This window comes from Anolis carolinensis, chromosome 6 (assembly GCF_035594765.1).
Source record: "Anolis carolinensis isolate JA03-04 chromosome 6, rAnoCar3.1.pri, whole genome shotgun sequence".
In the NCBI taxonomy this organism is placed as follows: Eukaryota; Metazoa; Chordata; class Lepidosauria; order Squamata; family Dactyloidae; genus Anolis; species Anolis carolinensis.
This window is the reverse complement of record NC_085846.1, coordinates 7,988,850-8,004,155: the sequence shown is the minus strand read 5'-3', so window position 1 is coordinate 8,004,155 and position 15,306 is coordinate 7,988,850. Positions and strand designations below refer to the sequence as shown.

Below are 15,306 nucleotides of genomic sequence, written 5' to 3'. Positions count from 1 at the left end.
TTGAATTTATTTTGAGCAGAGGAAATCCAACCTTGGCAACCAAGCATATGACTTCTCTGAATGTCTGTCCCATTACTTGGGGAGAGCTCTCCCTATATCTGTGTCCCTTCCCTCATCACGTATGGTGTTTTTCCAAGGTATCCTTCCCATCCCAGTCAATTGAGGGACAAACCCACCTTTGCCTGAAGTCTCCATACAAGATCCGGTTGGGGAACCCCTTCCGGCAAATTCGGATTCCTTCCAGTACCCCATTACAGCGTAGCTGGTGCATGACCAAGGGGTTGTCCATCACACCTGAGGGAGAAGTAAAGGAAAGAACAAGAAAATATATAGATAAGAGATAAAAGAAGAAGCAATTAGTCATGTCCATATGGATAGCCAGGGACTTCTAAAGTCTTGGACACATATATTTTCTCTGCTAATTCCTTTTACCAGAGATGTTGCAGATAAAATTGGAATATCCTCCCATATCCTCCCACGGTGAACTGGAGCAATGGGAGCCGCCATGAGACACGGGAAGGAAGAAGAGGACCTCAGATCTCACCTGGAGACTTTGTCTCATTGGGAATGATGCAACGCACAAAATGTGGGTGAGTAGAGCGCAGGTTGGTCATCAATTTGTTGAGGTTCTCCTAGAGATAAAAGTAGAATGGTAGCATTGAGGTGGATGGGAATGGGAAGTGATAGGATGGCTGAATTAATCAGGATACTAGATCTCTGCAACTTAGGGAGTGAGACATATTTTGAATGGGGAGTGGGAGCTTGGAAGGTGATATGATCTTTAAATGTTTTAAGAGATGTCAAGTCAAAGATGGAACCAGCTTGTTTGATGCTGCTCCAGAGTGTAGAACATGAATCAATGGATTCAAAATACAAGGGGGGGAAATCTAAGTGTTAAGAAGAATGTCTTTGCATTAAACACGTCAACAATGGGATAGGGCCTGATGGACTCTTCTAGTTTGGATATCTTTCAACATAAGTTGAATTACCATCTTTCAGAAGTGTTTTAGCTGTGTATTTCTACATGGTAGGCTCTTGTGATCCCTTCCAATACTCTGATTCTGTGGCTACAAATAGGATTTAGAATATGCGTGTGTGTATATATATTCCTTTCTGTAAAATGTTTTAAGTTCTAATTTGGGGCAATGATAGGATACAAATTACTTTGCTAATAATGACAGTCATGACAATGGTGACCATAATGAGGGTGCTGTTGTTTCCCATTTTCAAATAACCTAGGGATTCTCCTTACCCTGTGCAAAGCAGATACAGTTTGGAAGGAGGACCCTTTCTTCTTATGAGTTGTCTTTCCCTTAGTGGTCTCAGTAGCTAATAGGAAGAGAAAGGTTAGGGAAGGACAAAGAGAGAGGAAACAAATTAGGGTCCACTGGTTTAGAGCAACTCTCCTCAATACAGTCTCCCTGAGGTGTGTTGGACTACAATTCCTATGATGCCCAATGAGTTTTGCTATTGGATATGCCAACTAGGGCATTGCAACTGTAGTCCATCATACTTGGATAGCATCATGTTAGAGAGGACGGGATTAAAATATATACATAAACATTTTGACAAGAGAAATGTAGGAATTGTCTTATACTGGATCAGAGAAATTGTCCTCTTGATTTAGTTTCATCTGCTTGGACTGGCACCAATCCTCAAGGGTCTCAGGTAGGAGTCTTTCCCATCTGCTATCTTTCCTTCTAACCGGAGATGAGAGAATTAAACCTGTGACCTTCTGTACATAATGAAGATGCTGTGTCACTGTGCTATGGCCTCTCCTCATTCATTCTTAAGTCACCCCAACTACATCACACTATAACATTTTGGTTGAGGACCCAGAATTGGTGCTTTTCTGTTCTGGATCCCACATTCATGGACTAGACAGAAATCTATAGGATTAGAATGGGAAGACTAAGACTCCCGCCTGCCTCCACTTTTCATGCTTTCTCTTACGTGCATCAGCTCCAGCGTAATTGGCAAAAAGATTTGCCAGAAGCTTGAGGGCTGATTTCTGGTAGAGCCCCACCACCGTCTCATTGAGGGGGTCTTTGTTCTTCTGCAGCCAACCAACGATGTTATAGTCAACGGTGCCAGCATAATGGATGAGGGCAAAGTGAGCCTCTGGTTTGCCCTTGATGTTCCGTGGCTTCCCAAAGTTGGCTGACTTGCCCAGATGGTTGTCGAAGAGCTTGGCCTTGAAGGTCATATCACTGGCCTTGGGAAACATGCATTCCTCTTCCAGGATTGACATGATTCCCATTGGCTGTGGAAGAAGACAAAATATCACTAGGCATCTCCACCACTCTAAGATTCAGGGCATTCATAGTGGATATTGTTGGCAGGCCAAGGAAGAGGTCCTGTGATGCTACTAATTGTGTTAGGATGTAACTGCTTAACATGGAGACACTAATTCATAAGTGGAAACCTCCATATGATTCCAGATGGTCCACTAAGCCATTGATTACCCTGAAGCTATCAAAGAATGGACACTGCTTTTTTAACTAAAGAGAGGACCTCAAAGAGACTACAGTACCTTCTCAATGAGATCAATGCAGGCCTGCAGGTCCATGCCAAAGTCAATGAAGACCCATTCGATGCCTTCCTTCTTGTACTCTTCTTGCTCCAGGACAAACATGTGATGGTTGAAGAACTGCTGCAGCTTCTCGTTGGTGAAGTTAATGCAGAGCTGTTCAAAGCTGTTGAACTGGATTTGGTGGAGGAGAATAAATCAAGAACCAGTAAGCTGTGAGCATTTTTGGTGGAAAACATCTCCCCAAAATGGAAGGACCAGAGATCATTAGTCTTCACAGTGGACACTCCTGGTTTGCTTTGGACGGGTATATGTAAGTCTGGAGGAATCAGGTAGAGCAGTGGTGTCCAACCTTTGGTCCACCAGGTGTTTGGGACTTCAACTTCCAGAAGTCCTGACCAACTTATCCAATGATCAGAAATTCTGGGATCTGAAATTCAAACACCTGGAGAACCAAAGGTTGGACACCACTACAGCCCCCATAATCCTCAGGCTGCAGGATTCTGGAAAATATAGCCCAACAAAATAACTTTTCCAAGTTGTGGCTGGAATACAAAAGTCCATGGACCAAGGAATGTGTGATCTATTCTGCCTTACAAGTAGAAATTGGACATAATGTTTTGAATTTGAAATGCCCTATTACCCTGATGCTAAAAGACCAACCCATTTCCACTCTAATAATCGACACAAAACAAATTCTCTGAGGATGAGACACTCACATCAAAAATTTCAAAACCAGCAATATCTAACACGCCAATGAAATATTGTCGAGGTAGCTTAGTTTCTAGTGTGGTATTGATTCTCATGACCATCCAGCTGAACATCTTCTCATAGACTGACTTGGCCAGGGCCCCAGTAGAATAGCACACCTGTGTGAAAAGAAAGCAGGGTCAAGGTTAGTAGATAAAGACACACCTATTTCCCTAACAGAGTTGATCGGTGACTTTGGGGCAAGAGAGACTGACAAACCGATATCCTCTTGCCCACAATTTCACATTCCATTTTTTAAATGCTGCTGAATTTCAAAACCAGCTCTGATCTCCAGACATTGAGAGAAAGGAGACCTGTTGTCTGATCTGCATTAGACTTCTCACCTGTTGGACCGTTTGTCCTTTGGTGACGTACTCATTTCCTACTTTGACCCTCGGGTGGCACAGGCCCTTCAGCAAGTCGGCGGAGTTCAGCCCCATTAGGTAGGCTGATTTGTCCGCTTCTGTAAATGCAGAAAACAACATTAGCTTGGTTTGAGAATTATAGTGGACAACTGAGATGTATTTTGGAGTATAGTTGCAAAGGCGATACTGAAGGCAAGTGTTATGGGAAGAAGGTGGAGAAATTTATTTATATGTGTATTTATTTATTTATTTATGTTATATACCGCTCTTCTCCCCCAGGGGAGAAATGTCTCTTTTCTATCTCGGTATCTTTCTTGATGTATTGTGGATGGCATCATCTTCACCAACATGTTGATTGTCATGCAATATTATGTTTCTAGTCCTTAAGACTATGAAAAATGATCAGATGTCATAAGTAATGCCTGTTAAACTCTTAGAAGCCTGGAGGTGGAAAAGTTTCACATGAGCACTCTTTGGAAGAGAAGACAACTTCTCCCATAATTCCATGGAAATGAGCCATGGAAGTTAAATTGTTGTCAAACTGCATTAATTCAACTGTTTAGATGCATCCCTCATCATACTTAGTGGGCCAAGTGACATCAAGGAAATGTTACTTCATCATAACAACTTAATAGCCACTGGTTGTAATGGGTCTAATTATGATTATGGCTGGATCAAACTCTTCACATCCATTGACCAATTTCCAAATTTCATTTCCTTTGAATCCAATCCTATCTGCGCATATGGGGGCTGAAATTCTCCACTGGAAACCTTCCTAATTTCTTTGCCTCAAATTATTGATGATAACAATAACATGGGGGGAAAAACTTTCCCACCTTCAGTGCCATCTGGCTCTGCTTGTTCTTCACGTTGCTTCTGCTTGAATTTCATGTTTCCGTAGTGCATGATCGCACCCGTCAACTTGTAGATGGAGTTTTTCTCTTCTTGGGTGAAACCTAAGATGTCAAAGGCACTCTGTATATGAGGAAAGAAAAAAGGAGAAGCTTTGTTCAACTCAAACAGCAACAAACAGCTGTTCATGAGTCATTTAGCCTAAAATAATATTCTGTCGTTCTGCTGCTGGTGCTCACGTCAGTTGCTAACAGTTCCTCTGCATCGTCGATAGATGGGACCGTCGTCTCTCCTTGGGAGATGAAGGCGTAGTCATACGGGTTGTTGGTGACCAGCATCATGTCTAGAAATGAAGTTTGGCTAGTTTAGCAAGGCAGGAACGAAGGCAAATGAAAAGTGAGCCCACTCCAAATATTTTTTCAGTTGCCTAATAACAACAACTATGGTATCAGGTTTGGACAACTCCATCAAAAGCAATTTAGCAAGACCCCATAAGGGCAAGCGATAATCCATCTAACTTTTGTATCTGTCAGTTCATCCCTAACAGACCTGGAAAAAACCAATAATAACAAAATATTGAAATAAGACTCAGTTCTAATTACTGTATATACTCGAGTATGAGCCTAGTTTTTCAGCCCTCTTTTTAAGACTGAAAAAGCCCCCCTCGGCTTATACTCAGGTGAGGGTCCTGGTTGGCTTATATTTGGGTCAGCTTATACTCGAGAATATATGGTACATTTATTATTTTTCTCTATTATTATTGGTATTATTACATTTATTATTTTTCTCTATTATTGTTGCTACTATTACATTTATTTTACTCTATTTTTATTATTATTATTAATATATTTGTTATTTCACTCTGATCTTATTATTATTATTATTATTGCATATATTATTTTACTCTATTTATTATTACATGTATTATTTTACTCTATTATTATTATTATTACATGTATGATTTTACTCTATTATTATTAAAAGGATACATAAGCACATTTACATTGAAGAAGATGAGAATAATGATTTGATCAGAGTTGGACAGTCTTATCTTAAATTTGAGCTTTATGTAAATATTCAAAAACATTTAACCTACTGGTGCCTCAATTAATGCAATTTTATTGATATCTATTTTTATTTCTGAAATTTACCACCCTCAGCTTATACTGGAATCAATGTTTTCCCAGTTTTTTTGTGGTAAAATTAGGTGCCTCGGCTTATATTCGGGTCAGCTTATACTCAAGTATATACGGTATATCAAATTTAGAAGTCCAAGTGGGAATCTACACTGCAGAATTAATGTGCACTAACCTGCCCCATGTAGATGCACCCATATCTATGTGTGTATTAGGCTACATGAGATCTTCAAAAACGGAAGGAACTCCAGGTAGAGCTGGATTGACACCTGTAATTGCCATAATGAAATCCAACTAGAGTTTTCATTCAGAGGAGCAAATCCTTCCATCTAATGTCTTCTTGCTCTGTGTGATGCTTTGCCAATTAGATATAACAGAGAGACCGTTATACTGAAACCAATGTGTCAAGGTGGTACATTTTCAGTTAAATGAAGACAAGCTTATGTTTATTCAAAGGCTCATTTGTTAAAAGCCAGCTCGGCAAAATTGTTGCCCAGATGAGAGGGACGTTCCTTCATAATGACATACCCAAGAGCTCTGGCTTCTTGTTGGACAAGATCTGGTAGAAGATATGGTAGTTCCTCTCAGCTTTTAGCTGGAAGATGACCCGAGACTTTTCCAGGAGGTCTAAGAAGAGGAAGAAGATTTGGAGGAGTTAAAGGAGATGAATGTGGGAGTGTATGTGTGCAAAAGAAACATTTTCTTTGAGGAAAGGATAAAATTAAATAAGAAAATTGGCACTCACAGGTCTCTATATCCGCTGACGCCAGTTTCCCTGTTGCCCCAAAATGGATGCGGATGAACTTACCCTGAAAGGTAAGCAAAGAAAAATAGCAAACAAAAGCTAGTAAACTAGTGTTCAATGACGTGTTCAAATCTGTGTCTCTTCCTCTTCTTGCCTCAAATTCTCAAATGAGTGATTACTCACAAATCGGGACGAGTTGTCATTCCGCAGGGTTTTGGCGTTCCCAAAGGCTTCCAGGGCAGGGTTGGCTTGGATGATTTGATCTTCCAGCGTCCCCTGTGTGATAGCATGAAAGGTGAGAAACGTTTCCATCACAGTTTAGAAATTAGTGGGTGATATCAGGATAAGGTGGGTGGAAGGAGAGCAAGAAAAAAGGTATTCCAGGTGATCATTCTGATATGCAGAAGCATGGCCATAAGCATCATATGGTCCCCAGGAACCAAGATTTTTGAAAATAATTGATCAAAAATTATTTTGACATATTTATTTGGTTTCTTTGTTCTTAGTTTGAGGAAAGGCCTCTTACTGCCTTTTCTGCTGTAAAACTTTCCTGGTTGGTTGCCTGTCAATGCAAAACCTTCAAATGCTTAACCAGAAGGAAAAAGGCCTTTTCCCTACACAGGTCCACCTAATGGGCAGGCTCATAGTGGACAGAAATGCTCACCTTCCCGGTGCCTGCTGCCTGGTCTTTCTTGCCGCGATCGCCGATGGCAGCAATCACAGCAAAGTACTGGATAACCCGCTTGGTGTTCACAGTCTTTCCTGCCCCGGATTCTCCGCTGTGTATAGAAAGGTAAAGTTTACCTATCTTATCAAACTTATTGAGAGTAGAAGAAATGTAGGTTTACTTCTTTTGGGTTAGTGGATTGCAACGTTTTCGCCTTACTGTGGACAATCGATTATACATGGTCCATGGATAGGCCATGAATAATCCAAAATAATCATGGATAAAGAATACATTTATATTCTGTTTTTCTACCGTACCATAACCATTATACTAAGTGCAGGGTGCACTTGTTGTCACAGTAGCAACGACAACCCTCTTTGTTTCAACCTACTTACATTTATTGTGTCTTTGCAAAGAAATGAAAAAGTCAGTATCTTGAAATCCTTCTTATTATGATATCACTTGTTTGTGGCCTAAAGAAAACCAACTATAAAATAAAAGGCATACATCCAGTGGAAGCAATTGGACTGAATCAACTGTTGAATGGGAAATCATTTAATACAAGTCATATTGATTCAGTGGGCCATTTTTGGTTGAATTGAGAATAAAACTTCCCTGCCAACTGAATTACCAGAAAGCAATTTTGTATTTTGCCAGTGGTCCTGAACCAGGTTACAACTGATCAGAAGACAAACTAAGACAAGTCACAAAGAATGTAAAATGGTCAGGCTTTAGCCAGGACTGAAATAAATAGTTTCAGAGGAGATGGCCAAAAAGAGACTCAGGGTCATTACACCAGGCTGTTAGGAATTGTGGGAGTTGACGTCCCAAACACCAGGAGAGACGAAGTTTGCCCATGCCTGATCTACACTGTAGAATTAATACAGTTTGACACTATTTTAACTTCCATGGCTCAAGGTTATGGAATCCTAGGAGTTGTGGTTTCGTGAGGCACCATCACTCTTTAGCAAAGAAGACTAAAGACCTTGTAAAACTACAACTCCCAGGATCCAGAGCACTGTGCCATGGCAATTAAAATTGTGTTAAATTGTATTAATATCTACAGTGTAGATGTACTCTCCAATTGTATGGGCAGTAGGTAAGCTTACTTCATACAATGGATATTCATAAGGTTTGAAGGAACAGGAAGAAGGAGACAGGGCAACTTACGTGATCAGAATTGACTGGTTCTCCCGATCTACAGGGTTTGAGTGGAAGAAGGATTAAAAGAGGAAAATGAAAAATATGTAAGCAAGTGAGGAAATAAAGATATAACACTAGCCATGAAAGAACTGGTGAAACCCAAAGCACAGGAAGAGAAAGCATGAGAGCGCTATCAAGGGCATGAAGGAAGAAATGGTGAAAATTCTGCAATATTGTTTTGTTCTCAAGCTTTCCTCATCCTTTTCCCCTTCCCACTATAGCTGCTGGTGGCTTCTATGTTGGTGATGAGATGAATCTGCTTTGTGATTAAGGTCTGAGGTCTTGGACTCTGTCCCCAAGCTCAGCACAGGTCTTCTGAAGACCAGACTAAAACCCAGATCTAGAACCAACAAGAAGGGTAGACCATTCCCAGGCTTACTGCAGATACTGGAAATTGAAGATAATAGTGAACACTATTGAAGTGAGTGACTTGCAGACCAAGCATGCCATAAAGGTGGGCTGCAGGACCTAGGTCAGGCATGAGCAAACTTCAACCCTCCAGGTGTTTTGGACTTCAACTTTCACAATTCCTAACAGCCAGTAGGAGTTGAAGTCCAAAACACTTGGAGGGCCAAAGTTTGTCCATGCCTGACCTACCGCTTCCTAGAGAGAACGCCTCTCTAGCGTTAATTAAATCCTCCGAGGTGACAAGCTATCTGATAGACCCATGGCCCCAGATTGTGCTTTACCTGTCAGCATGTTCTGGTAGGCATTGTCTGAGATGGAGAAGATGTGTGGAGGGGCTTCACTTCGTTTCTTGCCCCGATAGGCAGCCACTACTTCTGCGTTGTAGACAGGTAACCACTTGTAGGGGTTTACAGTCACACAGAAGAGCCCAGAATAGGTCTAGAGGAGAAAAGGAAAAAGGAGTGACAAGCTAGGTAGGAACAATACCTATGGAGGATGTTCTCAAGTGTATGGTTCATTAGAGTTGCCAATTCTGGATTATCCCAGGAAAGTTTCCTGGCCACAACCTGAGATTTAGGAATGGGCTGAACTGGACCCTGGTTAATATTTTGTGGTCCATGAGATTAATAACCCTAGTGACTAAATGATGGTTGTGGGTGCTATCCCCAGACTTACGTAGATCATCCAGGCCGCATAGCGTTCCTTCAGGTTGTAGAGGACCGCAGGTTCATGCAGGAAGGTGAGCATGGCCATGTCCTCAATCTTGTCGAACTTGGGCGGATTCTGCTGCATGATCTCGTCTTCTTTCACCGTCACGGTCTGCCAAGAACCAAGAATAAAGTTTCTAAGCGGGACAAGCTCCATTGGCAAGTTAAGTGTCCCTTACTCATGACTCATTTAACCTTGCACTAAGAATGAATGACAGAGAGGTCATGACAGAGAGCAGAGAAGTAAACTCAATGGAAGGAATGTCCTACGGAAAGGTAATGAAGTTATCATAGTTTATCCTCATTCATGCCAGGTTGGGAGGTAGGTGACTTAAGAATATCATTTGAACATGGATGTGAGGCTGAAGCTAGGAGATGCTTCAAAATACTGGATGTGTGAATTGGCTTTGAGGAAAGAATCCAAGAATGTGGTAGAAGCTAGAAGGTTGCCTTGGATTGGTAGGGAGAGGTTCTCCCATTCAGTTTTTTGTGGATATGGAACTTCAAGTTGACTTATGATGACCCTTGGCAAGAGGAGTCTTTCTATTCCCTTTTGGGATGAGAAAGTGTGTCTTGTCCATGGTGGACTTTCCATGGCTAAGTGGAATTCAAACCCTGGTCTCCTACGATCCTGATTCAACATCCAAACCAGTATTTACCATGTAACTTCTCCATGTGATCATATTACTACTTAAATATATAGGTAAAGGAAGGGGGTTAAGAAATACTCAGCTATGCCGTAAACGGGCAGCCTAGTAAAGAACAATTACCTTGCCCCTTTCTGTTTCTGCGGTGACTTTGCCACCTTCTTTGGAAACAATCTTAGCCTTGACGAATTCTTCCTTGTCATCTGGCACAAATACATCCTTCTTCATGTCAAAAGGCCGGTTTTGCGCTTCAATCCGTGCCTTTTCAGGCATGCGCAGGTAAGGGGCAGCGGGGCCAAACTCGGCCATATCAGGACTGGTAGCCATGGCTGGAGCTGGAACAAAATATTTCCAAAAGCAAGAGTCATACAGTGACTTTTTTGCATCCACCCAAGAACCCAAATTGAGATTTTGGACTGGTGGTTAGGCCAAACCTTGCTATCCATCAACTGGCGACCAGGGGCAGCATCACCCATGAAACCCAAAACAATCACCACCAGGAGCAGTTGTGAGTTGCTCAACTCTTTGCACCAAAAAAGGAAATGGTGACACTGTTTCCCCCAAGTGGCCAACAGGAAGACTGCAACTTTAGCACTGTTGCTTCCTATGTACATTAATCTGCCCCCTAGAAGTCATTTGAGAAATTGCAACCTGTAGATACCATTTCTGCACTTGACTAATAAAGTAATATACTGTCATCCTACGTACCATAAAGCATCAGAAATATTCCCCATCATTAATTACCTTTTTCTTTTCCTAGGATATGGCACGGGATCTACTGCTGGATGATATTTTGAGCTAGACTCTTGTTGTAGAAGGGCACAGAATCAGTACAAGATCTCTCAAATGCAAATCCTATTATTTCTTTGTGATACAGTCTAATGAGAGATGATATGGGTAAGAAAAACACACAACACTACAGAGATGGTGCTTTTATTATACATCACGCTGTCAGCCTGGGCAGTGATTTACAATGGTCTCTTGTCTTGAAGAGCTTCTAATACGCACAGGCAGGCTGAATTCCATCACTGAAAAAGAACTAAGAGATTATGTCAAAGCCATTATGAAAGATAAGCAATATCAAGCAGGTGTTTGGAGAATTCAGCTCCTGCATAGTTATGAACCAAGCTAAGAAAAGTTACTTTTTAAAATTACCTATGAGATTCTGAATGTTGTGGTCCACACAAGTCACTCTTTCCCAAGTTCTGCTCATGAACATTGTAAGATGTCATTTAGCAACTCAGTCTTTTTGTCCTTCTCAACTGGAGAGGGGAATCATTCAGTTCCCAAGGAAGCTTCTGGTGCAACTCCCAAAATTCCTTACTATCGGCTATGCTGCTTAGAGCTGATGGGATTTGCAGTACAATGACATCTGCCAGGCCACATGATTCTCATCCCAAACTTAGCTCAAAGCTTTTGGTCTTCGGACTAAGATTAGGTTGACCATTGCCTGGTTTTAACAGTGCAACCAATAATATAAAGGTAAAGTTTTTCCCCTGACATTAAGTCTAGTCATGTCCAACTCTGTGGGTTGGTGCTCATCTCCATTTCTAAGCCAAAGAACCAGCATTGTCCATAGACACCTCCAAGGTCATGTGGCTAGCAAGACTGCATGGAGTGCCATTACCTTCCCACCGGAGCGGTACCTATTGATTTACTCACATTTTACATGTTTTTGAACTGCTAGGTTGGCAGAAGCTGGAGCTGACAGCGGGAGCTCTCTCCGCTCCCTGGATTCGAACTGCCAATCAGTTGAACCAGCAAGTTCAGCAGCTCAGCAGTTTAACTCACTGCGCTCCTCACAACCATTTATAATTTCTGGTAATTAAAAGACTGACCACGATATTGCATAATACCTTGTAGATTTAGGTGTTCAAGGTTTCAATTCCAGTCAATATAGAATCTGTACGGGGTTTTAGTCGGAACTTTAAAGGAGAAATCCACTGATCGTACCTGCCTCAAAATATACCCAATTTCTCACATAGCCCTGTAAATTCAGACCAAAACCCAGTAAGGCTTCATTCCACCAAAAGGAAGCCAGTAGCCACCACAACTGGCATCACACAAACTCCAAAATTATTCATTCTCAGAGTGCATCTATAGCAGGGATGGGCAAACTTTGGCCCTCCAGGTGTTTTGGACTCCAACTCCCACCATTCCTTACAGCCTCAGGCCCTTTCCTTTTGCCCCTCAGCCGCTTAAGCGGCTGAGGGGCAAAAGGAAGGGGCCTGAGGCTGTTAGGAATGGTGGGAGTTGGAGTCCAAAACACCTGGAAGGCCAAAGTTTGCCCATGCTTTATCTATACTATAGAATTAATGCAGCTTGATACCACTTTAACTGCCATGACTCAATGCTATGGAACCTTTGGAATTGTAGTTTTACAAGGTCTTTAGCCTTCCCTGTCCAAAAGTACTGGAGCCTCACTGAAGTACAACTCCAAGAATTGCACAGCGTTCAGCCGTGGTATCAAACTGCATGCCTTCAATCATGTAGATACACCCATCTCAGAAGGTTACTTCATGGGATACACCCATCTCAGAAGGTTAATTGTGAAGATTACGTTGCTTTAAAAAAAGTCAATTTGCCACCATAAAAAGTTTATTTATGGAAATGTTTCCAAATGGTCCTTTGGTTCAACTGTTACTTTTTAATTGAAAAATATTCCGACGATGAGTCAAAATGCAAAGTTAATATAGTAATCAATAAATAGTAAATTAATATCGTTGCCACTGTAGAATTGAAAACAATTAATTTTCAAATTGGATAAGTTTAACTAATCACAGGGAACAAATAAATCTCTAGCAGTGATTTGTTCCAGTATATTTTTGCATGCAAGAAAGAAGTGTAGGGGCATATTGTCAAAAACCCCATCATATCCAATGTGGCTGGAATAAACAGGTAAATAGAATATCATATTTTAAAGATCATGGCATAATATCACCATTTTTCCATCTGGATTCCTTTTGAACATTTGCACTATTCACTTGCTCTGCAAACTGTCTGCCTTGTGTGCCACATAATGCACCACCGGTCACTCTACCTTTCAATGCACTCTTGAATCCCATTCCAGGTTTAAATACAGCCAGATTGTTCACATTTGGAGATCATAGAATCATTGTTGGAAGAGACCCCAAGGGCCATCTAGTCTAACCCTCTTCTTCCAAGCAGGAATGCCCCATTCAAGCCCTCCTGATAGATGGCCACCCAGCCTCTGCTTTAACACTCCAGAGAAGGAGACTCTATTGGACTCCCAGGCAACATATTCCACTGTCAAACAGTTCTTATCAGTAAGACGTTCTTCATAATGTTTAGGTGGATTCCCAATTCCTGCAATTTGAACTCATTGCTCCGTGTCCTAGTCTCCACAGCAGCAGAAAGCAAATTTGCTCCTTTCTCATTGTGACATCCTTCCAAATATTTAAACATGACTCTCATGTCCCCTCTCTCAGCCTTTTCTTCTCCAAGCTAAACATGCCCAGCTTCCTAAGCTGCTTCTCATAGAGATTCGTGGCTTCCAGACTTTTAACTGTTTTGAGCATGTTCTAGCTTGTGCATATCCTTCTTGAATTGTGCCCAGAACCAGACATAGTCTTCCATGAAATATGGATTATAGGATGAACATCCCTACCACCCACAACCCATGCCAGATCTTGCATTTTCAATAGTTAGCAGCTGGAGACACCTTCGACATCACCATCCGAAACCGCATCCCTTTCCCCAGTCCCTTCCTTCCTACACCATTGTGCCAAGGTGCAAGCAGATTCAGAGAGCTGGCACTGAGTCTTACCTGAGCACAGACGGGAGGGGGGTTTCTAAGCCCAGCGCTTGGCCCAAACCCTGGTTATAAACCCCCATTGCCCCCTGCCCCCTCCCACTGGGCAGCCTCATATGGACACATCAAACCATTCCTCCCCCGCCGCCCCATGCACAAGCTTCGTGCTTGCCCCCTGGAACAATTGGAACCCGGCGTCATTGTTGTGGCATGAAGACTAAGAACAGGTTCAGGGAGAGGCGGGTGGGGAAGGGGGACATCAAAATATCTTGGAACAACAGGGTCGGGATTCCAGTGGTGGGGGGACTGGAGAGGGTCCCAAGGGAGGCAAGAGAGATGCACACATTTTATGCAACCCAAGAATGGCCAAGAGCTCCATTCCCTCGCCTAGTTTCTCTGATGTTCTTTCTGGTTTCTTCCTCTTCTGCCCAAGTGGGAACAATTCAGGGGAGGGGGGAATATAGAATGTTCTATAAACTCATGGATTTCACTGGAGTTTGACTGTTGACATTAATTTGCACACTTAAATGTATAATTGGGATGTGCCAAGAACCTCACATTGCACAGGGACACTAGGTGGATCTACCCTGTAGAATGAATGCAGTATGACCCCACTTTAACTGCCATGGCCCAATGCTATGGAATCCAAGTTGTAGTTTACATGGTTTTTAGCTTTCTTTGCCAAAGAGCTGGGACAGGATTCCATAGCATTGAGCTGTGGTGGGGTCAAACAGCATTCATTCACAAGTGTAGATAGAGCCTCAATTTCCCTTTAGTTGTGTTGTCAAAGGCTTTCATGGCCAGAATCACTGGGTTGCTGTGAGTTTTCTGGGCTGTCTGGTCATGTTCCAGAAGCATTCTCTCCTGACGTTTTGCCCACATCTATGGCAGGCATCCTCAGAGGTTGTGAGGTCTGTTGGAAACTAGGCAAGTGGGGTTTATATATCTGTGGAATATCCAGGGTGGGACAAAGAACTCTTGTCTGTTGGAGGCAAGTGTGATTAGCATTGAAAAGCCTTGCAGCCTCAAAGCCTTGCTGATTCCTGCCTGTGGGGAATCCTTTGTTGGGAGATGTTAGCTGGCCCTGGTTGTTTCCCTATAAACTGCCTTAATTCTTCTCCAAATGAAGATGTGTCCAAATGTACATTTATTGCATTTTGATCCCGCTGTAGGATTTGTAGTATGGTGTGGGCCTTGGAATCCTATGCTACAAAGCTAAAAGGCTGCAGTTAAGGTCTGTAGCAAAGAATTCCAAGTTCCCCCAACTACAAATCCAGGATCTCATAGAATGGAACTGAGGGGGTTACAGTGGTATTAGACAGAATTGTGCCTTGTGAATAGACAACCAAACAGGAAAACCAGGAAATGGGATGTAAATGACACCATTAAAGTGATACCATTAAAGTGACTACATAAAAATTGGCATTCTTCATGCATCTTAGCTTTTGCAAAACAACACACCGAGGCACACACAAATAAAGGCAAAGGTTGGAATCTATGGTACGAGAAGTTTCTGATTGGAGT

The 15,306-nt window shown here is 42.1% G+C and overlaps 1 protein-coding gene across 3 annotated transcripts in view; it reads right to left on the bottom strand.

The window, feature by feature from the left end:
- Nucleotides 1-13,882, bottom strand: part of LOC100567487 (myosin-7) — a 28,980-nt gene extending 15,098 nt beyond the window's left edge. Inside the window, exons 1-19 of one of the 3 annotated variants that reach the window (XM_062958153.1) lie at nt 13,798-13,814; nt 10,755-10,816; nt 10,134-10,345; nt 9,332-9,475; nt 8,938-9,094; nt 8,216-8,243; nt 7,043-7,157; nt 6,562-6,654; nt 6,379-6,442; nt 6,162-6,260; nt 4,737-4,840; nt 4,482-4,620; nt 3,625-3,743; nt 3,250-3,399; nt 2,534-2,704; nt 1,954-2,263; nt 1,253-1,329; nt 545-632; nt 177-294 (exon numbers count right to left, since the gene is read on the bottom strand). In XM_062958153.1, coding sequence (XP_062814223.1) covers nt 177-294; nt 545-632; nt 1,253-1,329; nt 1,954-2,263; nt 2,534-2,704; nt 3,250-3,399; nt 3,625-3,743; nt 4,482-4,620; nt 4,737-4,840; nt 6,162-6,260; nt 6,379-6,442; nt 6,562-6,654; nt 7,043-7,157; nt 8,216-8,243; nt 8,938-9,094; nt 9,332-9,475; nt 10,134-10,337 — 2,180 coding nt within the window. In that variant the 5' untranslated portion in view covers nt 10,338-10,345; nt 10,755-10,816; nt 13,798-13,814. Of the gene's footprint in view, nt 1-176; nt 295-544; nt 633-1,252; nt 1,330-1,953; nt 2,264-2,533; nt 2,705-3,249; nt 3,400-3,624; nt 3,744-4,481; nt 4,621-4,736; nt 4,841-6,161; nt 6,261-6,378; nt 6,443-6,561; nt 6,655-7,042; nt 7,158-8,215; nt 8,244-8,937; nt 9,095-9,331; nt 9,476-10,133; nt 10,346-10,754; nt 12,051-13,797 lie in introns of those variants that run through there. The other 2 variants (XM_003228612.4, XM_008122342.3) reach the window with 2 other exon arrangements.
- Between the last annotated feature and the right edge of the window lie 1,424 nt (nt 13,883-15,306).